The sequence below is a fragment of the Schistocerca serialis genome, chromosome 2, assembly GCF_023864345.2.
Source record: "Schistocerca serialis cubense isolate TAMUIC-IGC-003099 chromosome 2, iqSchSeri2.2, whole genome shotgun sequence".
Lineage (NCBI taxonomy): Eukaryota > Metazoa > Arthropoda > Insecta > Orthoptera > Acrididae > Schistocerca > Schistocerca serialis.
In genome coordinates this window covers 315,463,474-315,491,446 of record NC_064639.1, presented here as the reverse complement: position 1 = coordinate 315,491,446, position 27,973 = coordinate 315,463,474, and the positions used below count along the sequence as shown (strand labels likewise).

Genomic DNA, 27,973 nt, shown 5'->3' with positions numbered 1-27,973 from the left:
GTTAAATAAATCCTGTCAGTGGGCAACAGCTATAATATTCCATGCATCATCAAACAAAAATATGGTAGTATGTTTGCCTGCTCTGTTTGGTAGTATGTGCAGTAAAGCAAACTGACTTCTGTGGTATCCCAAGGAAAAGCCTAATATTTGAAAAGTCTCATAGTTCCAGTTCCTTGGAGTCACGCACACACAAAACTTAAGCCATGAAAAGAAAAATTCTGCATGAAAAATGGGTTTTTGAGACAACTAAAGAGGCTAGAATAGCCTATGTACCTCAGATGATTCATAGTTATCCACTTAATATTTTTTATGCAGTTTAGTGTGATAAATAAATGAAGTATATCTTTTTATGTTAATAATATGAAAATAGATCCCAGTTTTTTGATTCAACAAACTGAAATTACATTTTCATATGATTAAATCCGCTGTACCCAATGAGTTATGAAATAAAACTAGAAAATATTAATATTCCTGTAATATTGGGTTGAAAATTAAAATTAAAACTCTGAAGCAGAAAATTCTGCTGCCTTATTTCTGTTGTGCTGAGAATCCATGCATCGAGATCAGTCTCTTTCTACAGCTTGATAAGGACTGTACAAGAAAGTGACACAGAAAATATTGGGGACTCTTTTGTCACTGGTCAGCAGAGGCTGGCATCCATCTTGACTTTGAAACAGTGCCAAAACTACCACTGGACCATGGAGTCAGCATAACTTTCTGTGAACAACATGAAAGAGAGAGACAGCGAAGCTGAAATGCTTATCTCAGTGTTCACATGTCCCTTTACAAAAGAAACCCAGGAAATTTGCCCCAGTTCAATCCTCATGCTGCTGAGAAGATGTGTCAAATAAGAATAACTGTCAGTGGTGCTGAGAAATGGCTGAAATTATTAAAATTGAACAAAGCTTTCTGAGCCAGTGGGTCTTTCTTCTGTCAGAAGAGTTGAAGGGCAAGGAAGAGGGGCAAAGGAGCAAGCCTGAAGTCGTTGAGGGAAAGGGGTATAGTTCAGAAAGGTTACCCAGAACCCCGGGTCTGCAGAGACTTACTGGTCAGGATGAGAGGGTTCCTTCTCGTCCTGTCCGGTAAGTCTCCCCTGACCCAGGGTTCTGGGTGACTTTTCTGAACTGTACCCCATTTCCTAAAACTCTCCAGGCCTTTTCCTTCGCCCCTCTTCCTTCCCCTTCAACTCCTCTGCCAGTAAAAAGTGAAAGTTAATTCTTTGTAAAAGTTAAAACCTTGTAAAAGTTAAACCTTTTTGTGTTTGTGTTCTCCAGCTGCCACTTGGTGAGTATTTTTTTATCTATTAAAAAACTAACCAACGATTGCTGATGCACTGCGATGTTGAAGGTTCTTAGATTTTTTATCTATCCATTTACATTACGTTCTATTCTGAGTTTGTGGCTGAGTTAATCCCATTTCTAACAATAATATGTATTAGATTTTTGAACAAGAAACCATGCCTAGTAGTTGGAAGAAAGCACAGGTCATACCTATCTACAAGAAGGGCAGTACATTGAAGTACCAAAGAGACTGGTATAGGCATGTGTTAGATCAGTTACTGCTGCTACAATAGCAGGTTATCAAGGTTTAAGTGAGTTTGAATGTGGTGTTATAATTGACTCTTGAGTGATGGGACACAGCATCTCCGAGGTAGCAATGAAGGGGGGTGGGGGGGGGGGGGGGTGGTGGTTTCTTGTATGACCGTTTTACGAGTTTACCGTGAATATCAGGAATCCAGTGAAACATCATCTCCAACATCCCTGCAGCTGGAAAAAGATCCTGCAAGAATGGGACCAATGGCAACTGGAGAGATTTGTTCAACATGACACAAGAGCAACCCTTCTGCACATTGCTGCAGATTTCAAAGCTGGGCCATCAACAAGTGTCAGCATACGAACTATTCAACAAAGCATCACTGATATGGGCGTTTGGAGCCAAAGGCCCATTCGTGTACCCTTGATAACTGCATGACACAAAGCTTTATGCCTCGGCATATCAACACCAGTATTGGACTGTTGGTGACTGGAAACATGTTGCCTGGTTGGATGACTTGTTTCAAGTTGTATCAAGTGGATGGCCATGTACAGGTACGGAGATAAGCTCATGAATCCATGGACCCTGCATGTCAGCAGGGGACTGTTCAAGCTGGTGGAGGCTCTATAACGGTGTGGGATGTGTGCAGTTGGAGTGATATGGAATCCTTGACATGTCTAGATAAGAGTCTGACAGGTGACACGTACGTAAGCATCCTGTTTGATCACCTGCATCCATTCATGTCCATTGTGCATTCCGATGGATTTGAGCAAATCCAGCAGGACAATGTGACACCCCACACCTCCAGAATAGCTACAGAGTGGCTTCAGGAACACTCTTCTGAGTTTAAACACTTCTGCTGGCCACTGAACTCCCCAGACATTAAAATTGTTGAGCATATCTGGGTTGCCTTGCAACGTACTGTTCAGAAGATATATCCACCCTCTCATACTCTTATGGATTTGTGGGCAGCTCTGCATGATTCATGGTGTCAGTTCCCTCCAGCACTACTTCAAACATTAGTCAAGTCCATGCCATGTTATGCTGCAGCACTACTGCCTGCTCACGGGGACCCTACAAGATACCAGGCAGGTGTGCCAGTTTTTTTGGCTCTTCAGTGTAGAAGTGATCCACGAAACTACCATCCAATATCCTTGACAATGATTTGTTGTAGAATCTTAGAACAAATGCTGAGAAACCTGACTCTCACATTTTTCACATGACATACTGGAAGCTTCGGATCAATGCAGTCAGATAGATGCAACTTTTATTAATTTCCAAAAAGTTTTTGATTCAGTACTACACCTACACTTATTGTCAAAACAATGATCATATGGTGGATCAAGGGAAATTTGAGACTGGATTGAGGATTTTTTGGTAGGGAGGATGCAACAGGTTATATTGGATGAAGGGCGATTGTCAGATGTAGAGGTAAGTTTGGGTGTAGCCCAGTGTTGGGACCCTTGCTGTCCATGTTGTATATTAATGACCTTGCACACAATATTAATAGTAACCTCAGACATTTTGCAGGTGATGCAGTTATCTATAATGCAGTACCGTCTGAAAGAAGCTGCATAAATATTCAGGAAGATCTTGATAAGATTTCAAAGTGATGCAAAGGTTGGCAATTTGCTTTAAATCATCATAAATGAAAAATTACGCAGTTCACAAAATGAAGAACTGTAGTAGCCTATGACTGTAATATCAATGAGTCGCAGTTGGACTCAGCCAACTTGTACAAGTACCTGGGTGTAACACTTTGTAAGGATATGAAATGGAATGATCACATAGGCTCAGTTGTGGATAAAGCATGTGATAGACTTGAATTTGGTGGTAGAATAATGGGGAAATGCTATCAGTCTACAAAGGAGATTGCTTAAAAATCACTTGTGCAACCCATTTTAGAATATTGCTTAAGTGTGTGGGAGTAGTATCATAGGACTAACTGGCAGTATTGATAGACTCTTGAAGGAACATGTAAACTATCCCGAGAAAGAACCAATGTTAATTGATGATTCTAGGAGTATACTATAATGCTCTTTGTACCACTTGCATATGGATTGTGAGGACAAGTTAGATTAATTACAGCATGCACAAAGGTATTTAAACAATCATTATTCCCACACTTCATATGTGAATGGAATAGTAAGAAACCCTAATAACTAGTACAATTTGACATACCTTCTTCCATGCACTTCACAGTGGTTTGCAGAGTATAGAAGCAGATATAGAGTTAGAAAGCTTTGCTTATGTGGAACTCACCTTGCCCTTTTCTCAAATGATGCCCTTTAAAACAAGGATGTAAGAAAACAGACAGATCACATATTCCTCGATTTTCAGAAAGCATTTGAAATGGTGCCCCACTGCAAACTGTTAACAAGTGTCAAGGCATACAGAAAAACTTGCCAGATATGTGTGTGGCTTGAAGACTTTTTAAGTAATAGAACCCAGTATGTTGTCCTCAATGTCGAATTTTCATCACAGACAAGGGTATCATCAGGAGTGCCCCAGGCATTTGTGATAGGGCTACCCCATTCTCTATATATGTAAATAATCTGTGGTTAAGGTGAGCAGCAGTCTGTGACTGTTTGCTGATGACAATTTAGTATTTGGGAATCTATTATCATTAAGTGGCTGTAGAAGAATACAGGATGATTTAGAATTTCTATTTGGTGTGATGAATGGCAGCTCATTATAAATGTAAAAAAAATGTAAATTAATGCAGATGAATGAGAAAAACAATCCTGAAATGTTCATATGCAGTATTAGTGGCATCCTGCTTGTCACAGTCAGGTCAATTAATTATCTAGTTGTAACACTGCAAAATGATATGAAATGGAACAATCACTTAAGGATCTACATCTGCATCTACATCCATACTCCGCAAGCCACCTGACGGTGTATGGCGGAGGGTACCTTGAGTACCTCTATCGGTTCTCCCTTCTATTCCAGTCTCGTATTGTTCGTGGAAAGAAGGATTGTCAGTATGCCTCTGTGTGGGCTCTAATCTCTCTGATTTTATCCTCATGGTCTCTTCGCGAGATATACGTAGGAGGGAGCAATATACTGCTTGACTCTTCGGTGAAGGTATGTTCTCGAAACTTTAACAAAAGCCCGTACCGAGCTACTGAGCGTCTCTCCTGCAGAGTCTTCCACTGGAGTTTATCTATCATCTCCGTAACGCTTTCGCGATTGCTAAATGATCCTGTAACGAAGCGCGCTGCTCTCCGTTGGATCTTCTCTATATCTTCTATCAACCCTATCTGGTACGGATCCCACACTGCTGAGCAGTATTCAAGCAGTGGGCAAACAAGTGTACTGTAACCTACTTCCTTTGTTTTCGGATTGCATTTCCTTAGGATTCTTCCAATGAATCTCAGTCTGGCATCTGCTTTACTGACGATCAACATTATATGATCATTCCATTTTAAATCACTCCTAATGCGTACTCCCAGATAATTTATGGTATTAACTGCTTCCAGTTGCTGACCTGCTATTTTGTAGCTAAATGATAAAGGATCTATCTTTCTGTGTATTCGCAGCACATTACACTTGTCTACATTGAGATTCAATTGCCATTCCCTGCACCATGCATCAATTCGCTGCAGATCCTCCTGCATTTCAGTACAATTTTCCATTGTTACAACCTCTTGATACACCACAGCATCATCTGCAAAAAGCCTCAGCGAACTTCTGATGTCATCCACCAGGTCATTTATGTACATTGTGAATAGCAACGGTCCTATGACACTCCCCTGCGGCACACGTGAAATCACTCTTACTTCGGAAGACTTCTCTCCATTGAGAATGACATGCTGCGTCCTGTTATCTAGGAACTCCTCAATCCAATCACACAATTGGTCTGATAGTCCATATGCTCTTACTTTGTTCATTAAACGACTGTGGGGAACTGTATCGAACGCCTTGCGGAAGTCAAGAAACACGGCATCTACCTGTGAACCTGTGTCTGTGGACCTCTGAGCCTCGTGGATGAATAGCGCGAGCTGGGTTTCACATGACCGTATTTTTCGAAACCCATTCTGATTCCTACAGAGTAGATTTCTAGTCTCCAGAAAAGTCATTATACTCGAACACAATATGTGTTCCAAAATTCTACAACTGATCGATGTTAGAGATATAGGTCTATAGTTCTGCACACAGGATGGTAGCAGGGAAGGAAAATTGTCAATTTTGGTTTATTGGGAAAAGTTTAGGAAAGTGTGACTCATCTATAAAGGAGATCATGTATAGAAGACTAGTGTGATCCATTCATTATTACTGCCCAAGTGTCTGGGATCATTAACAGTGAAGACATCGGAGCAATTCCAGGGCATGCTGCTCGACTGATTAGCAATAGTTTTGACCAACATGTGTGTACTAAGGAAATGTTTTGTAAAATCATATAGGAATCTCTGGAGGGAGATGGATGTTCTTTTCATGAAACACTATTGAGAAAATTTAGAGAACCAGTGTTTGTAGCAAACTACAGAAGAATATATTGCCACCAATGTATATTTTGCATATGGACTGCAAATACAAGATAAGAGAAATTAGGGCTCATATTGATGCATTTGGATAGACTTCTTTCCCTAACTTCATTTATGAGTGGAACTGGAAAGGAAATGTCTAGTAATTGCAAAAGGTACCCCTCTACCATGTGCATATGGTATGGTGGCTTGCAGGTATGTATGTAGATGTAACCTATTTTAGAATAAAGAGAATAAAATTATGTTCAATATTGTATTATTTTTGTTCCAGACTGCAAAGGAACTGTCTTCTGATGACTATACAATCTCAGGTATGTAAATTAAATTAGCAATACTGTTTCTAGACCAAGCAACTGGAAAACAAATATTTCAGTGTCACATATTTGCCATTCTTCTCAGTCATTTCTTCACTAGTTGTTACTGTTGTATTGCTTTGTGTTAGCCTCTTATCTTTTGTCAGTATATTTGTGTATTTATTTTTGGTACTCTGCCCTTTATAATGTAAGACCATTTGGCGTTTCTCTTTCCTCAACATTTTTCCCTCTCCTGAAATTTCCTTAGCCAAAAATTATTCATACTAATTAGATTTTATTAATATCATGATCCAATAAATCTTGATGGTTTCTGTTTAGCTGGTTATTACCGTCTGATTATTATGTCACAAGTATGTTCACAATGAAGCATTATTACCAAGAGCCTTATAAAAAAATTAAAGAATAGAAAATAGAAGTGCAAAACTGTATACAAGGTGATAAAATTTTTGGAGAAGAAAAACTGAAAAATAGATAAAATAAATAAAAACTTGTTAAGGTCAACAATTAAAAAATATATGACCAGTGAAATTGATCACCACCCTGAAAGACATTTTCATAAATGATTTTAGTGTGGTGTTAAACAGAGGAAAAAAATACAGAAATGCCAAGGTCACTGAAAGAAATTGTAAAAGGTGGATGGAGATAGGAAAAAAGAGAGATGCAGTAGCTGAGTAATCACTAACATAAACTTTATCTTGCTATCATCATGGGGAGAAGTATATGTTGGAGAAATGTCTACCATTACAGATATAAAGAGCTCTTGTTTCACATGTCATATACCACCAAGATATGAAAATTGTTGAGGGCTGTCAGATTCCAGCCACACTAGTACTGCATTTTTGAATGTTTAATGTAATCAAGCAAGTCCAAAGGCATATGGCCAGTTAATCTCATAAATTGACAACAAAAGTAGTATGCTTACAGAGTAGGCATATGGCCAGTTAATCTCATAAATTGACAACAAAAGTAGTATGCTTACAGAGTAGAATGATATTCTTTTGAATGGTAACAATTTTTATATTCCTGCCAGCTGTCTGTGACCTGTGTCATGCTATTAGTCTTAAATCTAGCTGAATTACTGCATTTGAGAGATTGAATTGTGTTGAAAGATCTAAATGACTCTGATCTCTATATCTGCAGGATAATTCAAATATCACTGCAGTATGGTGATTGGTAGCAGCATTTTTTGAACTGAGTGTTCCAACCCATCGTTTATGGGGAGTGGAGCAGTTCACCTATGTCTCTGTTGAAGTGGTTATTATACAAAAGTAAGCTGATTTTGCAGAAGAGAAGAATAAATTAGATTAATTAAAAGCTACATATTCCAGAAGTAACTGCAGGGATAGATCAGGTTTATTCAGAATAGATTTTGCTGCTACATTGTCTTGTGCTGAAAATTGTTTGCCAGGGCCCCTGCAACTGTTGCAAGTGAGAACCATTCATGAAATGTGTGTAGCCACTTGCTATTTAAGCATGTTCCTAACAATGGCAAAGTCAGTTCATTGCAGTATAAGTCACTTATTATTTCACTCTATGTATTGTCTGCTGTACACAAGCTTACTATTATTTTACACATTCACATCAGATCTGTTGTTTTAACTGTTCTCGCTACCTCATGATGATTTTGGCTTTTCTTGAACTTTGTTGAAGTATGAGATTCAAACTTTGGTGCTTCCCATACTTTCTTTAAAGTATGAAATTTGAACTTGGTGGTAGCTCTGCTACTAAGCGTGAAGGAAAATTGAACCTAGGGAAATTAAAATGACTTAGCATTAAGGGCATACTGCTACCTTTAAAGAGAGTTTTTCTTTTGCAACAGCAAACAGAGGAGACAAATGGTTTAACAGGAATGAAACTAAATTAAGAGTGGGGAAACATTGATACGGTCTCCCACAAGGCTTGTGCTTGGTCTGGTTATGTTATTTTACCTACACAAATGAATTGCTTGGAACAGTCAAGGACTCTTGAAAAACTATGATGTTTGCTGATGATACAAGGATGCTGATAAAGGACTAACAGTCAAATCAGATATAACAGGAGAATAATGAACCTGGTTTGCAACTTGGCAATTCTTAACAAATCAAAATGATTTACATGTGCCAAAAGTAGAAATAAGCAGCACACACTGAATCAGGCTCCATGTGTGTAATTCCCAGATGTCTAGATGTATAGTATACTGATGTGGCACCAGCACATAGAGCTTATATTCAGTCATGTGCTCTACCTCCAAGTCAATATTAGCATAGGGTATTAAATTCCTCCCTCCTTTAACTGGCACATTAGGCTTCCAGGACCAGAAGCATGTGCAAGAGTGACATCATCCATTACCTCCTGCATAATGATGTCAAAGGTGAGACCAACTGATTGCAGTGTAGGTGCGCAGTATGGACCTTGCTGCTCAAGTTACTACTTGGGCCTACATCCAGCGGATTGGCTGCTTTGAGGAGCTGGGTCATTGGGAAGGGTTCCTCCATCTCAACTGACATCCATCATCATTTTGCTAGTCCTTCTGCAAGTCACTATGGCTAGCAGTGGGCTGGTGTGGCATTGGTGTTATAGTGACTGGAAGTGACCGCAGGGTGCACCTAGGTCCTTGGACAGGGCTATGGTGTCCCTGGCACCCTTTTTGTGTCCACTGTGACTGTGTGAGGAGGATTCACCACTGTCTATGATGTACATCATTGTTACAGTTGTTTCCTGTGGCACACCAACCACTCCCATTGCACCACAACTACGAAAAGCTCATGGCCCCTGTGACCAGTCACAGTGCTTTGAATCAGCCCCAGGACTCTGTCAGAGTTGTGAGCCCAGACTTGGGAGTACATGTGATGGTAATTTAAATGTGGGAAGGGGTTCTGGTTTCACTGTATAGGCAGTAATTTACTTGATCTGTTCCCATGCTGAATTTTGGCTGTGCTACAGTACTTGATGAGGCTGGATCTGTAGTGTCCTCACACAATATAGTATAATAGCTTTCTTCATTTGCATATTAAATGTTCTTACCATCAGGTCTGCCTGAGAATTAGATGTGGGTGAAAGGGACAATGCTCTATGCCATTGTGCTGGCAGAACTGTTTAAAGGCTAAGCTATAAACTGGAGGCCATTATGTCACGCACAGTCATAAATGCCCCATATTACAAAAATTTGGGGCCATTGTCTGGATTTGGGCTGTCATTCAAAATAAAATTGTCCCAGTGTGAAATATGCGATACTTTGGTGGATCACCCAACACACGTACATTTTTTTTATTAATAGCTTGTCTTTTTGGAATTTTAGGCATTTTCATACAGTTCTGAGTAGACAGTTGACTTTTTTGGTCATTAATTAAAAGATTTTGCTTCCTTTTGTACTTAGTTAATAATGTCAGATAAAAATATTCAATACTGGGACTCACTATTATTTACGTAATACAAATTCTAAAATTTTGCAGAAATTTGATTTTTCTAACTAGAATTGATTAGAAATATACCTCCATCTTAAATTACTGTGTTTATGTATATAGGGTAAGCATTAAAGCCTGTAAAAAAAGTTCAAAAATTATTGTGTTAAATTTAGCAAACGCTATAGAAGAGAAAAATATTTGTGGCACCTAGGTCAGTAAAATCAATCTTCATAAAGTAATGAATTAAGATGAAAATATTAAATAATTTATGACAAGAAAGCTCTTATGAAACTGTCTGTATGCAATATAATCAATTATGATGACATTGTAACAAATAAATGTTCAATAGGAATTGTTGGGAAAATATAAATATGTCAGTGGCAGAAACAATGGAAAAATTATTAGTCAGTTTTTGATTGTTGGCTTGGACCTTCTTACTTAGGAATGAAATGGTGAAAACTGAGTATTTTCAACTGGCACAATCAACAAAAGTATGAGTATTTAGTATCATTTCATTTTACGAAGACTCTCACCACCAAAGCAAAATATCGAAGTGTATTCCTTAAAATGCCTCCTTCATCACTGGCATGTGCTGTTAAAAATGTTGTTTTGTACCATTACATTTATCCACTAAGTTATTAACATATAATTATTAATTCTGAAAGATACTTAGATAGGGTAGTGACATTAGATGCTGAAGTGCTGTATAGATGTGATGCTGCATATGAAAAATTGCAGAGCACATTGATCATGAGCAACCACATTTCTGTTTGAACAGGGTCCATAAAATCTATGTTAATTCTCATCCACAGTTGCTCAGATATAGGTCAAGGTAAGAAATATTGCTCCAGTAGTGAGTGATTTTGGGCACAAGCATGACAAGACTGGATAGCATGCTCTACTGCTACATTGATTCTGGCCCAGTACACACATTAACATTCAAATGTCTTGAAATCCTCCAATATGATATGTGAAGCAAAAAGGGGCTGTGGTGGCAAAGTGACAAAGTATGAGCAGAATGATGAATTGGATCTTTCCTTCTTCCATCATCATTCGTATGATGTGGTCTATAGTATAAAGTTGATGGTGTAAGTAAAAGAAAGTTCTGTAATGCAAATCAGAGGTGATCTGGCTACTACTGCTGTATCAACATTACTTGGCAGCAGGGTTTTCCAAACTATGTTCTGTGGAATACTGGTATTCCACAGGAAGTGCTCTGTGAAAAACTATTAATAACATGGCATTTTTTCCAACATTTTGATGACACTAATTTAATGGTGTTTATTTCGTAACCAGCAGTTGCATGCACTACGAAAGTTGAGTACACATGATTACCGATAATGTCACATATATCTTCCAGTTTATATCCTTTATGAAAATAGCTTATACAATGCTGCCACCATTAACTTGGTCCCTTCCTCTTATTAATGGTGGTCTGTAGAACTTGGAAGGCATCATTGTTGGAACAATGCCAACCTATGCGTTCTAACGGTGTTGTTACACACTGTCAGCCCAGATTTTAAATAGGTGTTCAAAAGTCATCTCTCTTCCACTTATTGAGTACCTGGGTTATGAGAGCCTCCATATAATTCACTTCATAGCCATTACTACAAATAAGCACCACATTTCAACATGAACATCTCTGTAATGCGCTTTCATTAAATCCATCTGATCTGTATGGCGCGATTGAGTTGTCAGCTCAGAATGTATATGGAGGGAAGTAATTTCACCACAGCTCCAACCCACTCAACAACCGTGAGCATTGTGGTTCTCTTTCTCTGTCTCCAGCATTCTGTGCAGCAAAAGACTAGTTATCATGGTAGCACAATACTGTTGGCTGTGCTGTTGTTTCATTCTTCATAAATGTGAGTAAAATGCATCAGTAAAATACTTGTTGAGTGTTCATCATACAGACATCTGAAGTCTGGAGGAATATAATGTGTTAATGTGTAGGAATAATATGTAATACACATATAAGTATGTGTTATTTTATCAAATTCCTGTAACTGCATTGCTAAGCCAAGCTTCAATGCCCTGCTTCTGATCAGTACTTGTGAAAGGAGTGGGCTGAGAAACTCACCTGAACTGAAATAAATTAACATTGGGGTGACAGTGTTAATTTTTCTTTCATGTTTTATTTCTCTCTTATAAGTGGGGTAGGATGGGTAGCAGACATGTATGTTCACTATATACATTTTTGCTTTAAGTCATATGTGCCATTAGCAGACACTTTCTATTTTTTGATCATGCCTGTTACAACAAAGACATGAGATAGTATTTGGGTACAGTAGACTTTGCTTCACTATGTGTAACTAGTTGCCTGTAGAATTATAATACAACATTCCAAGATCCCTCTGAATAAAAGCTATTAAATAATGAAAATTTACTGTTGGTAGGTCCGTTAGTGCAGAGACACACAACAGAACATCTTCCATTCTCCACTACTGATTAATCTCCATTTGCTTGTAACTGTACTGTAGAAGTCAGAGAAATTCATGCTCATATTTTAGAACCAGGTTTGACAACTTGGATTGTATTCACCTATACTCAGATTTAGTACAATATTTAGTGCTATGAAGTGGCTTTCTGACTTTTGTTAAATAATGTAACTGGGACTAAAATTTGCACCAAGAGGGCAAAACTCATGAAGTCAGAGAAATTCATGCTCATATTTTAGAACCAGGTTTGACAACTTGGATTATATTCACCTATACTCAGATTTAGTACAATATTCAGTGCTATGAAGTGGCTTTCTGACTTTTGTTAAATAATGTAACTGGGACTAAAATTTGCACCAAGAGGGCAAAACTCATGAATTTTGTAAACAAAAGTGAATTATGAGTAACTGGAGCCAGAAAAAAAATAAAGCTACAAATTCTTTACTTAAATTTTATGTGCAACCTACTGAACAATTTATAGTTTGGAGTAAGACTAAGTAAATAACACATTTATATATAATATTTTATCATTGTTCTTTGCTGAGCTTCAGACGGTGAGCATAACTGGATAAATTCTTCAAGATGAACCAAACAAGTGGAAAAATGGATCAACTGATCCACATCTTGGTTCTCCACAACCTGGTTCACACTGAACATTTGTATAAAACTCTGACTAAATAACGGATTGTTTCCTGTTTTCTTCCCTAAATTCAGTATGTTAAGGGATACACAACACAATCTATTACTTTCTTTAGCATGTTGCAAGATATGTCACATATATCTACACTCTCTGGAGGTTTTAGCCGTTTTACTGTTCTTAGTCTCTTAGAATAGTAAAACATCTAAAAACATCAAACAGTGTAGATATATATGACACATATTTTAACATATTAAAGAAAGTAATAGATTGTATTGTGTATCCCTTAACGTGTTGCATAAAAAAGTGCATTGCTGAGGGATATTTTCCTGATGAGCTACAAGTGTCTAGTGTAGTTCCAGTACACAAAAAAGGAGATACTGACTCACCTTCAAGTTACAGGCCAATTTATGTTGTCCTGGCTTTTTCTGAAGTACTGGAATGTGTAATTTTCCAACAATTATATGTTTACTTTGAAAATCTAGGAATAATTAGTGAATCACAGTACAGTTTTAGGAAAAATTTGTCAAATAGTTGACTCTGTAGTCAAATACATACATCAAACATTTGAGGATACAGGCTTTTCTCAAGCCACTTTTTGTTATCTAAGTAAAGCTTCTGACTGTGTAGAGCACACATCACTTCTGTAAAACTGAATTCTATGGCATTGAAGGTAAAACCATTAAACTATTAGGTCTACAACATTGCTTCTGCCATTTTGTTATAGATGGCAGTAGCGGCAAGTGGGGTCCAGGTGGTTGGTCATAGGTGTAACACAATACGCTTAGGCATCTGTAAAGATAATGCCATAAAAATATTGGTTGATTTGTGATTGCATCATAAGGTTATACTCGATTAAGTACATCAACTTATGTACCCATTTCTCGCCATTTGCAGGAAGTTTTAATTTTCTGCTTTAATATGAAGAAATCTGTGACTGTGGCTCTTAAAATGCTGGGTAGGACCAATGGTGAGGGAACTAGTAGTGAAAGAACATGCAGAGAATGTTTTCAATGCCTTAAGAATGGTGATTTTGATGTCGAAGACTGGCATGTTGGAGGAAGACAGAATGTTTTCGTAGCTACTGAAACAGACGAAGACAGTCACATGACATCGTTATCAAAAGCAAATGATGTGTTCATGCCCAGCACTGAAACACACATGGCCACAATACAGCAAAAGACATGAAAGGTAATTTTCCAGCAGGTCAGTGCTCGGCCCCATGTCGCAAAACCTGTCAAAATATACATGGAAAAGTTGAAATGAGAAGTCCTATCCTTCCCCCCACATTATCCATATGTTTCTCTCTCTGACTACCACCTTTTTTGATCAGTATTATACAGTCTGGCTGTTCAGCACTTCCGATCATATGAGCAAGTGCAAAATTGAATTGATTCATGCTATCCAAAAGATGAGAGAATGTAGTGGCCAGCGATGGGCAGTACTATGACTCATAATTTTTTTTGTAAGTTTTTCACAATAAAGCCCCGAACTTTGAGAAAAAATTGTGGAAGCAAAATTGTAGAGCTAGTGTTTGTGTGTTTTTTGTTGTCTCTATCAACATACCAACGCTTTCTCACTTGGTAAGTTACAGCACTTTTGTTTTTTTTTTTATACATTATCCCAAAGGATAGACATGTTACACCTCACCCCTGGACCACTGACAAATTTAATCAGATATTCTTCCTACTATGCTTTACATGTACAATAAATAAATTTTATTATTTTATATCCTTCCTAGTCTTGCAGTTTTAACCCAGATGAGACTGAATTAATTTCTTGTAAAGAATTGTGTATTTCTTACATAAATGTGTTACACGGGGATCATGTAACTGTCAAAAGTAGTTTCATGCTTAAAGACTAATTATTATATGATTAACAGGGTGTTATGTATGTAGGATGTCAGTTATATAAGTGTAAGTTTACCACAGATTATAATTATGTTGTTTATGACAAACACAGTGAAATTTATTATGTGTGAAAGTTGATTGCAGTTGACAGTAGATCAAATGCATGTTTAAACAGTCACTTTGTAGGACAGGTCATGAAACACTTTACATGCCAACCAGCATTGCGTTATAAACACCTTGTCACGGTTTCTACACTCCTGGAAATGGAAAAAAGAACACATTGACACCGGTGTGTCAGACCCACCATACTTGCTCCGGACACTGCGAGAGGGCTGTACAAGCAATGATCACACGCACGGCCCAGCGGACACACCAGGAACCGCGGTGTTGGCCGTCGAATGGCGCTAGCTGCGCAGCATTTGTGCACTGCCGCCGTCAGTGTCAGCCAGTTTGCCGTGGCATACGGAGCTCCATCGCAGTCTTTAACACTGGTAGCATGCCGCGACAGCGTGGACGTGAACCGTATGTGCAGTTGACGGACTTTGAGCGAGGGCGTATAGTGGGCATGCGGGAGGCCGGGTGGACGTACCGCCGAATTGCTCAATACGTGGGGCGAGATGTCTCCACAGTACATCGATGTTGTCGCCAGTGGTCGGCGGAAGGTGCACGTGCCCGTCGACATGGGACCGGACCGCAGCGACGCACGGATGCACGCCAAGACCGTTGGATCCTACGCAGTGCCGTAGGGGACCGCACCGCCACTTCCCAGCAAATTAGGGACACTGTTGCTCCTGGGGTATCGGCGAGGACCATTCGCAACCGTCTCCATGAAGCTGGGCTGCGGTCCCGCACACCATTAGGCCGTCTTCTGCTCACGCCCCAACATCGTGCAGCCTGCCTCCAGTGGTGTCGCGACAGGCGTGAATGGAGGGACGAATGGAGACGTGTCGTCTTCAGCAATGAGAGTCGCTTCTGCCTTGGTGCCAATGATGGTCGTATGCGTGTTTGGCGCCGTGCAGGTGAGCGCCACAATCTGGGCTGCATACGACTGAGGCACACAGGAACAACACCCGGCATCATGGTGTGGGGAGCGATCTCCTACACTGGCCGTACACCACTGGTGATCGTCGAGGGGACACTGAATAGTGCACGGTACATCCAAACCGTCATCGAACCCATCGCTCTACCATTCCTAGACCGGCAAGGGAACTTGCTGTTCCAACAGGACAATGCACGTCCGCATGTATCCCGTGCCACCCAACGTGCTCTAGAAGGTGTAAGTCAACTACCCTGGCCAGCAAGATCTCCGGATCTGTCCCCCATTGAGCATGTTTGGGACTGGATGAAGCGTCGTCTCACGCGGTCTGCACGTCCAGCACGAACGCTGGTCCAACTGAGGCGCCAGGTGGAAAAGGAATGGCAAGCCGTTCCACAGGACTACATCCAGCATCTCTACGGTCGTCTCCATGGGAGAATAGCAGCCTGCATTGCTGCGAAAGGTGGATATACACTGTACTAGTGCCGACATTGTGCATGCTCTATTGCCTGTGTCTATGTGCCTGTGGTTCTGTCAGTGTGATCATGTGATGTATCTGACCCCAGGAATGTGTCAATAAAGTTTCCCCTTCCTGGGACAATGAATTCATGGTGTTCTTATTTCAATTTCCAGGAGTGTATATAGCAGGCCTAAAGTGAGTTTGTTTCTTTTGGCTTTGGGCATTTATTTCCAGGATGGAAGTTACAATACGGCTACGAAATTCGATATGATCCAGTTTCCCATTACCTTCATGTCTTTGAAATTGCCATGCATTTTGTTCAACTGCGTCAATGCAATGCACTATCAAGTTGAAGTACCATTTTTCCCTCTGATGGATGTCCTGCAGTGGCTTATGTTTCGATTATCCCAATCAACTCCACCCATGTTTCAGTTTAAAGATGCATAATTTGAAGTTGTTTGCTAGCTATGCTTTTCTTTTCACTCTGACAAAATCATTAGTGTGCATAGTAGCTTTACAGGTGTAGAGTTCGAAGCTTTTGTCACCACACTATTGTCATTCCGTCTTGCAGCTGCCATGTTGCTAGACACGTCACTTCTGAAATCAGTGGTTTTCCTCCGGGATTTATTCTACATCTACATCTACATCCATACTCCGCAAGCCACCTGACGGTGTGTGGCGGAGGGTACCTTGAGTACCTCTATCAGTTCTCCCTTCTATTCCAGTCTCGTATTGTTCGTGGAAAGAAGGATTGTCAGTATGCCTCTGTGTGGGCTCTAATCTCTCTGATTTTATCCTCATGGTCTTTTCGTGAGATATATGTAGGAGAGAGCAATATACTGCTTGACTCTTCGGTGAAGGTATGTTCTCGAAACTTTAACAAAAGCCCGTACAGAGCTACTGAGCGTCTCTCCTGCAGAGTCTTCCACTGGAGTTTATCTATCGTCTCCGTAACGCTTTTGCGATTGCTAAATGATCCTGTAACAAAGCGCGCTGCTCTCCGTTGGATCTTCTCTATCTCTTCTATCAACACTACCTGGTATGGATCCCACACTGCTGAGCAATATTCAAGCAGTGGGCGAACAAGTGTACTGTAACCTACTTCCTTTGTTTTCGGATTGCATTTCCTTAGGATCCTTCCAACGAATCTCAGTCTGGCATCTGCTTTACCGACGATCAACATTATATGATCATTCCATTTTAAATCACTCCTAATGCGTACTCCCAGATAATTTATGGTATTAACTGCTTCCAGTTGCTGACCTGCTATTTTGTAGCTAAATGATAAAGGATCTATCTTTCTGTGTATTCGCAGCACATTACACTTGTCTACATTGAGATTCAATTGCCATTCCCTGCACCATGCATCAATTCGCTGCAGATCCACCTGCATTTCAGTACAATTTTCCATTGTTACAACCTCTCGATACACCACAGCATCATCTGCAAAAAGCCTCAGTGAACTTCTGATGTCATCCACCAGGTCATTTATGTATATTGTGAATAGCAACGGTCCTATGACACTCCCCTGTGGCACACCTGAAATCACTCTTACTTCGGAAGACTTCTCTCCATTGAGAATGACATGCTGCGTCCTGTTATCTAGGAACTCCTCAATCCAATCACACAATTGGTCTGATAGTCCATATGCTCTTACTTTGTTCATTAAATGACTGTGGGGAAATGTATCAAACACCTTGCGGAAGTCAAGAAACATGGCATCTACCTGGGAAGCCGTGTCTATGGCTCTCTGAGTCTTATGGATGAATAGCATGAGCTGGGTTTCACGCGATCGTCTTTTTCGAAACCCATACTGATTCCTACAGAGTAGATTTCTAGTCTCAAGAAAAGTCATTATACTCTAACATAAAATGCGTTGCAAAATTCTACAACTGATCGACGTTAGAGATATAGGTCTATAGTTCTACACATCTGTTTGACATCCCTTCTTGAAAACAGGGATGAACTGTGCCCTTTTCCAATCCTTTGGAACGCTATGCTCTTCTAGAGACCTACGGTACACTGCTGCAAGAAGGCGGCAAGTTCCTTCACGTACTCTGTGTAAAATCAAACTGGTATCCCATCAAGTCCAGCGGCCTTTCCTCTTTTGAGTGATTTTAATTGTTTTTCTATCCCTCTGTCATCTATTTCATCATCTACCATTTTGTCATCTGTGCGGCAATCTAGAGAAGGAACTACAGTTCAGTCTTCCTCTGTGAAACAGCTTTGGAAAAAGACATTTAGTATTTCGGCCTTTGGTCTGTCATCTTCTGTTTCAGTACCATTTTGGTCGCAGAGTGTCTGGACATTTTGTTTTGATCCAACTACCGCTTTGACATAAGACCAAAATTTCTTACGATTTTCTGTCAAGTCAGTACATAGAACTTTACTTTCAAATATCTTCTTACTGTCCATTAGGGGAGTATGGGGCAATCTGAAGAATAACAATTTTTCCTAAGCTCAAGTGTTTGTAGTTCTCTGGTAGAGTAGTGCTCGAACCTTGATGAGAATCCATCCACACAATGTATCCAGTCCTTGTAGTTCCATTCCATATTTTTTAGTGGGGCCATATTGTTTTTTTCTAATGAACTTCTTTCACTCATGTTTATTGAAGTAAAGCACCATTGGCTCATTGATTCTACAGCATTTTCTTCTTTTTTCCACATGGTGCATTTTTCTGGAATTGTGTACTGACACTGGTTTGATGCAGCTTTCCATGCTACTCTATCCTGTGCAAGCTTCTTCATCTCCCAGTACCTAATGCAACCTACATCCTTCTGAATCTGCTTAGTGTATTCATCTCTTGGTCTTCCTCTACAATTTTTACCCTCCACACTGCCCTCCAATGCTAAATTGGTGATCTCTTGATGCCTCAGAACATGTCCTACCAACCGGTCCCTACTTCTTGTCACGTTGTGCCACAAACTCCTCTTCTCCCCAATTCTATTCAATACCTCCTTATTAGTTATGTGATCTACCCATCTAATCTTCAGCATTCTTCTGTAGCACAATATTTCGAAAGCTTCTATCCTCTTCTTGTCCAAATTATTTATTGTCCATGTTTCACTTCCATACATGGCTACACTCCATACAAATACTTTCAGAAATGACTTCCTGGCACTTAAATATACTCGATGTTAACAAATTTCTCTTCTTCAGAAATGCTTTCCTTGCAATTGCCAGTCTACATTTTATATCTTCTCTACTTCAACCATCATCAGTTATTTTGCTCCAAACTTTGACATGATGAATCTGAATCTACTGTGGGAAGGAACCCCAGCAACAAGATTATTATGGGAGTCTACCGTTGTTTCCTAGTACATATTTTGCCTTGGTACTTCAATATAACCACTAAGTAAAAATATGCAATACATGATGTCATTTCAATTGAAGTAACACCACCCATTCTATTATGTTGGGCAGCATATTTATCTTATTTTATTTATTTATTTAATTTTATTTATTTATTTAGTTCCCGTATTATCACATTCGTGATATTTGACTTATCAAAGTACAGAACAGTACAAAATATTACATATTTACATCATGTACAAAATCTTTTCATTGGTATCATCACATCTTTACAACAAAAACATTATTCTTTTTAATTTGATTATAAAATTATAAATGAACGTACTGAAAGAATAAAAGCTAGCAAAACCCCTTGGTTGATTTTACTAAAACTATTAAATACAAGTACTTTAGTTAACTAGGCATAGCAACATATGACACAAACACTAGGTGCATAATTAGATAAATACATGGATGAAAGAAGTTTGGTTTTATCTAGGAATGGTTGCTAACTATGAATTTTTGTTTAGAGAGTTATGAAGCAGACCTACAGATTTGAGCAAAATTCCAAGTATTGATTAATGCTGTAGAAGCTGCTGTTTATTAGTAAATTTTTTAGTTCTTTTTTATGTATTAATGCTTGGTATTTTTTGATGCTATCTGGCAATGCACCATACAGAATTTTTGGTTTGTAAACAGCACTATCCTGATATATTGATTTTCTGTGCACATCCCTATGATAGTAATCCCTGTTCCTTGTTTGATAATTGAGGATCTCACTGTTCAAAGTTGAAACTTAGTGGTTTTTAATGAACAGATGCTTTCAAATATAAATATAGATGGTAAGGTAATGATTTTTAATTTCTTAAAGATACCTCTACATAGTGCTCTGCAAGCAACATCACTTATTAATCTTACAGCTTTCTGTTGGAGCTTGAAAGACTCCTTTGCAAAAGGGATATTTCCCCAGAATACTATACCATACTTCAGTAGACTATAAATATATGCATAATAAGCACTACGGTTTCAGTATTGCAGCAATCTTCAAGCACTCTCAATATGTAACAGTACTTACTTAATTTTTTGTTATCATTTCTACATGTTTTTCCCATCTTAGAAGCTCATACACCCATAATACTAAAAGTTTTATGTGATTCTTTTGCTGAATTTGGCTATTTGATAATGTGAATTTTATATTGGTCCTGTTTTTGTTCCTTATATGGTTGAAGTTCATCCATACAGTTTTCTTGTGATTGACAACTAACAGTTATCTTTAAACCATTTTTCTGCCACTTCTGCTATTTTGCCAATTTTTGGTGCATCTCATAATCATTCTTCCCTTTCATAATGAAGCTGGTATCATCAGCTGTTGAAAACTGTTGTGGTAGGTCATTAATAAAAATCAATGGTCCAAATACCGAGCCCTGGGGCGCCCCATAATTAACTCTTTTATATTCAGAATGGTGCACATTTCGATCCTGATAAATTTGTACTCTTCGTTTCCTATCAGTTAAAAATGACTTGAACCACTCATAGGAAATACCATGGACACCATAATTTTACAGTTTTAACAGCAGTAGATTATGATTTATAAGATCAAACACTTTAGAAAAGTCAAAAAACAACCCACATGTCAGTTCCTTGTCCTCAATAGCTTTGTAAACAAGATTTAGGAAACTGAAGAGAGCTGTTTGTGTAGATTTGCCTTTTCTGAAACCATTAGTGTCAACTGACCTGACATTATGACTATTGGCCTGAAAAATTATAAATCTGCGAGTAACAACCTTCATTTAATATATGAAGGACAGTTCAATAAATTTAATTTTTCAGTTACAGCTGCACACAAAGTGTGTTTAGCTAGATATTTGTTTCAATGCTTTTTCTTCAATTGTTAGTTATCCTATTCTCTTTTACTGTAGGTGGAACAGCACATCCCTGTTACAGAGAATGCAAAGAAAATGAAGATCCTATGATATGTCACTACAATTTTACTGTTGGCTTATTCACAACAATGAGCATTCAATGTGGAGACTGCCCAGATGTTGAAGAAGACTGCAGCAAGCCTGGATGTATTACAGCTGGTGGGGCAGTGCGTTCTGTATCAGTTGTTAACCAGCGCATACCAGGGCCTGCAATATTGGTAATGTATTCATTTGGACAGTAACTAACAGAAAAAAGCTAAAAACATGTTATTGTCACATTGGCATTTTGTAAACTTAAGATAGAAATACACTGACAGAAAATAAAATTAGTAAGCCTGGAAAGACAACATCAGTTTTGATCTGATAGCAGCATATGCCACTTGGCATTAGCAGATGTACTGATAATGGTTTCAGCATCATCCACCAACAGGTAGAATAGTGGCATAGCTGTAAGAGTGCAATCTGTGTCTACCCTGGGGTAGGGAGTGTTCACAGGCAGAAGGCTCAGTATGATGAAAACACGTGAAGCAAACAGGCAACCATGTCACAGAAATGCACACGTGCTTTGTATGGGCAAATGAGTGAATTTGACAGCAGTCAAATTGTGGCCTTCTGAGAGATGGCATGGTACTTTTGGAGAATTGCTAGTTAAGTAGGACGTGTTGTGTCAATTGTGCAATGATGCTGGCACCAGTAGTCACTTGTACACTCTCACACCCATAGATGAGTTTGTGGATGTCCACACACCACAGACACACGCCAATATCATTGTACTGTAAAGGAAGTAGTGGCAGATTGTACCACTACCACAACATGGATAAGAGGGCTTGTGAGCAGTGGGACTAAGGAGACCCGTATCTCTAGCCTTGCTTCCACTCAGGCCACAGCATTGACATGCATGGCTCTACTGGTGCCATCAGAGGATCAAGAGGATAACAGAATGGAGTGCCATGGTGTTCAGCAATGAAAGCGGATTCTGCCTGCATGCATGCAATACTCATTTGTGCATACAACATTGATCCAGTGAGCGCTGTCTCATAGAGTACATTAGTCTAAGACACAATGGCTCCGTCCCAGGCTTACAGGCTGGAGTGTGATAAGCTATGACTCTGGTTCACCTTTAGTGTTTCTGGAGGGAATGCTAACCTGAGCTCAGTATGTGTAGAATGTTGTTAGATCTGTTCTTTTGCCATTCTTGCAACAGGAAGGTGATGTGTTGCTCCAACATGATAATGGTCACCAACAGACTACCCATGAAACTCAACATTCTCTGAAAAATGTGCAGCAACTTCCTTTGTCAACATGATTTTCAGACATTTCTCCAATCAAACATGTGTGGGATATGATGGGACAAGGAGTGACTCCTGTGACTCGTCAACCAAGTAGCTCATACATAACTACATGAAAAGGTCAAGCAGGCATGGCATAATGTATTCCAGTACAGTATTCTTCATCTACATGACTGACTGGATACCAGAGTCAGTGGCTGCATTAGTGCCCATAGAGTCTACACCATGTACTAATATGGGAGTTTCAGCATAGGTCAATACCTGGTACCTCAGAACCACTTGAACTATTGATCTATAAATGTAACCATTTCATATACTCCATATGCATTTAGCAACAATAAATATTGAGTGAATTGGAAAAGGTGTAGTATTTTTATTCCAGCAGTGTACAATCAAGCAATCTATGTACTGGTAGGTAAAGAACACAGACATGACCACTAGACAGGAAGTTTAGCTTTCGAGGCATCTTAATGTGACAAAAGAGGGGAAAAAAATGTAAAAAAATTATTTTGGGATTTAGTGAGGATGTCACTGACAACATGAGACCAAAGATACATAATAGGAAAATAAAACATGGTGCTGGACCAAAACATTCATGATTCAAGTAAAAAATAGTTTGTCATCAAGTAAATGTACATCTACAACGTGGGCAGAAAATGTACCTTTTACGAGAGATTTGTTGTTCTTACTTTTCTTAAACATAGGTGTGAAGACTACTTATCTGCCATCTATACATTTGATTAAGAACTTACAGAGATGCGTATTGTCATAATTTACAAAAGCATAGACTCATTGTTTTGACATTGTGCCCGCAACTAGAGGAGGCCTTATTCTTTTTATGAGGGAAGTTTTGTGTGTACCAGAAAGATATCTTGACAAAATATTAACAAAAAAACGATTTTCTCAAATCTTATCTGCAACTGAGGAAACAAATAGTCTGGAAGGCTTTACTGCAAGCAGTTTTTGTGCATGGTTGTGTTTATGGAATCTAGGTAACACTAATTTCATGAAATGTCTGGGAAAGAAATTGACTGAGTTATGTCCTTTTGGACCTTGTAGCAAGATCCTCACATTAAAAGTTTTTTTAAGAAATTGCTTGAACTGAGCTCATAAGTGACCTTAATGCTAATGAGGCTACAAATGGTGCAGGATTTGTTGTTAAGAGACTTACTGAATTTATGGAAATTCCAGTGATTTCATCCAAAGTAGTCATCCAGTGAAGCCAAAAGTGTAATGGGACTGGTCTTAGCCATGTCCAAAGGAAAGTAACAGAAAGAGTTCCTGTGGTCATGGCAGTGAAGAAACACAGATACACCTACTCTTGTGGGAACAACAAGAGCTTCGAGAACTTGAAAACTCTCTGGCATCCCAGGGAGAGAATCTTTGGGGGAGAAAAAGCAGAGACTAGCAGTGCATTCTTGATTTAACAGTGAGGAAGCTCTGTAAATTATCTCTATGCAATAAAACAATTCATGTATAACCATATTGTGATAGATTGCTACTCGCCATAAAGGTGACTCATTGAGTTGCAACGTGGAATTTCCATTGTTTCATGTAAAACCATATCGTACATGATTCAGTAGTGGTTCTAGTATGGCTTACTAGTTTACTTCCACATTGGTGACACCATGTTTCCCTCTGAATGTGTGTCATTTTGCTGTTCAATGATATTCAGTCAGATCCCTTGATAACAAGGTGACCAACACAATCTACAGAACCACCGAATCAGTGCTGATTACATCAGAAACCTGAGTACAGTGCATAAAGAACAATGTCATTTTTGTGCTGATTATACAGTTGGAAGTGAGAGTGTTGTTAATCTCTATAATGATCACATGGACAGTGAACAATTTCATCAATGACTCACAACAATGGTCTCTTATTATAGTTCGAGGACAATACACCAACAGACTGTTCTTTGAATCAGTTTATTCCACAGCGTACATCAAATGTGAATCTTGCGCCTTCCACATCTTCTGCACTGTGTGTTGGATATGAGCACCCAAACTCCATACCAACATGGTCCGATGTGCTGAACAAACAATTGGCAGCCATCTTACCACATGCTGTTTGCTTATTACATAGTGCCCTGGATAATGTTCATTGGACAGTGCAACAATTCAGAATACTATCCAACACAATTCTTGTGCTAGTGTCTTACCAACCACAAATAGCATGCTCAGGTTAGATTATAACAAGTTGCATCCAGTTCTCATCAAACTAGCTCTGTATTATGGACTATCGTCAGCAGGGCTAAACTATGCAGCAGTTGCACAAAAGCTCAAACTGGACCATGCCTCCACAAACTATTTAACATGTCAGTGCCTATCGTAACATGGTGCAACTGCTGATTCTTTTCCACCTGTGTTTACTGCATCACATTCTAAATATGAGCATCTCAATTACACCTCTCTGCAACCAGTTATGCATCAGTTTTACTGACTGCCAATCAGCTTATCCCATGCAACAAACGCTAACCAGAGCACACAAGTCGTCTGTCCAACAGTCAGTTCTACAAGAGCTCAAACCTTTCTGCATAACGTTCCCAACAGGCTCATGCCTCCCATGCATTCCATGTGACATGACCTTGGATAGCCACATATTGTAAAGCCACACTGGGGGACATTTATGAACCACTGAAGGCGAAATCACCACCCACACTGAACTACCATACCTGTGTCCCACAATCTTCACCTCCAAAGAGTGTTAATTACCCCAAACTGCCACCATTCAACAAAGACCACCCAACACAGTGGTTTGCCATGGCTGAAAGTCTTTTTGAGTCATTTGGAATATTCAACAACATTACAAAATATGTGAACATCCTCTGTTATCTGGCCAAACAGGCAGATCTAATCAATGATATCATCTTTCCATTACCACAGATGAACAAACAGGACACTGTTAAAATGTTCTTACTACTCTGACTTTCTCATTTTTTTGAATAATTTTATGAGGCACTGTATGACCGGCATCCACAACTCAACAAACCTTAACAATACTGGTGCCAGCTATGAACTAACATTGATACTAACCTATTATGCAACACAGCTCCATGGACTCTACGGTTTGTCATCCTGCTGATGGACCTGCAGCTCACCATGATATCAAATGCTGCTGAACCAGTGCTTGTAAATCATCTGTTCATGGGAATCGATCATCACCATGCCATTAACACAATACACTCAAATGCCTCATGCTTGGCACAGAAGATGCCGCAACCTATGCCACCTGAAATGTACTGAACTTGTATGAGAGCTGACGATGGCAGTGCCATATGGCACCCACAACCAGTGCCGTGCCCACCTCCCACTCCCTAGCACTCACGTGTGTGGTTAAAGATAGTACAATGCAGCACATTGTAATGACAAGTCTGTCCAGCCATCGTAAAACATGCCACCTCTGTTCAGTAGATCTGCAGATCACAAAAAATGCTACTGATGAACCGCTCCAAGTGGGGATCATGCAACCGTCAGGCAGTCTGTGGGCTTCCTGGATCAAACTTCTAGTGAAATAAGAAGTACCATAAGTAGAGCTACGTGAAATTTGTTTATGCTATAAATGTGCGATAAAATGCAACATCAACGCATTTCAGCGAAATTTATTAAAATTTGCAGATTTCAGCAAAATTCATTGAAATTAGCATATTTTAGTGAAAACTATTAAAATCAAGATTTTTCCGTAAGATAAAAACCAAATTTCATTTCCTTGTTTTAGCGATTTTGCTCAACCGATTTACACAAATGATGTCTGTATATCAGCTGTTCTAGTTACCGCAATGGCTGTTACTCTTCAATTAAAAAGTAGAAGTAGACAATTTCATGCTCAGTCTAATTTCCTACTTCTCCTGAACTGCACAAAACGTCTCTCCATCCACATTAACCGAAAATTTTTAAAAATACGACGTAACCTCACAATCTGATATGCTTCATAATCAGTTGTGTGTTTACATTAGGTTTGAGATAGCCTACTTCAGTCAACTCCAGTAAGATCTGACCATTGCTTCTGCGCATACGTGAGTTGGATTCTACTCCAACGCTTTGGCACCAATGTTTGTTGGCCGAAGTGTGTGGATCTGGCCATATGGTGTAAACACGTGTATGTAACGTTTTGTGAGTGTTGCGAAGTGATAATAGTGTGTTAAAAATGGGTAGGCATAAAGTCAGTTTGCTGGAGCGATGCAGTGGCTATCCTAAAGAAGAAGGTTTTTATGTTCACGATAAAACACTTTTATGTGTCGATTTTGTAATGAGAAGCTCAACTGGGAAAAGAAGGACAATTTAGAAAAACACATTAATAGTGCTAGTCACAGGGCAAAAAAAGTGTCTGCAGTGGTTGCAGGAACTTCATCAAAGAGGCAAGCTGTTATTGGCGAGATGTTAGACAGAGCCAAAAAAGTGAAAACTGACAATGAATGTGTGCACCACGATATAGTTAAAATGTGTTTAAAGGCCAACATACCATTGACAAAATTAGATAACGTTGAAGTTAGGTCTTTTTTGAACAAATATGTACCCGGTGCTGGTTGTATACCAAGTTCAGATAGACAGTAAGTGCAGTGACAAAATGAAAGAAGAAATCAGAGATTCAATTCAATTCAATTCAATTCAATTCAATTCAATTTTTATTATCACATAACATGCCTTATACAATCAAAGATTGTGACATAGGTGACTTGTCAGTTTTTACACTATATATAACAATACTAAAAATAGACAATAAACTAATAATATACATGGTGTAACATCTTCAAAGAGGTATTTTAATTACAATTATAATGCATTGTTACCATTCATGAAATCTTCTACACTATAGTAACATTATCTTTCAGATATTTTTCCAGGTCTCTTTTGGTGCCTTTTATATTTGGGTCATCCATATCTTTCCATATTTTATTTACAAATTTCATGCCCATGTAGTATGGGGTTTTTTCATATGATTTTAAACGGTGGGTAGGTAACATGTAGCTCGTTCTATGTCTTGTATCACATTGATGCAAGAAGAAGTTGCTCTCAAAAAGTTGTGGGTTTCTTTTCGTGAAAGTGAGAGTTTCATAGATGTATATGCTTGGAATGCTCATTAGATCCAGTTTTACAAATAAAGGTTTGCAGTGTTGCTTTGGTTTTGCTCCCACCATTGCTCGGATGATTCTTTTTTGTAGTCTACAAGCTCTAAGTAAATTTGTTTTTTTCAGACCCCCAGAAAATTATACTATACCTAATGACTGAAACAAAATATGCATTATATACAGTTTTTCTTACAGCTAAATCAGTAATACTATACAAGATATTCATAATATATACAAGGCTATTCAGTCGACCCAGTATGTTATC

At 39.0% G+C, this 27,973-nt stretch overlaps 1 protein-coding gene across 1 annotated transcript in view; it reads left to right on the top strand.

Annotated features, from left to right (window-relative positions):
• LOC126455534 (uncharacterized) overlaps positions 1-27,973 on the top strand; it is a 205,752-nt gene that overhangs the window by 12,556 nt on the left and 165,223 nt on the right. Inside the window, exons 2-3 of the mRNA XM_050091284.1 lie at positions 6,292-6,331; positions 21,349-21,569. Of these exons, the coding sequence (XP_049947241.1) occupies positions 6,292-6,331; positions 21,349-21,569 (261 nt within the window). The remainder of the gene's footprint in view (positions 1-6,291; positions 6,332-21,348; positions 21,570-27,973) is intronic.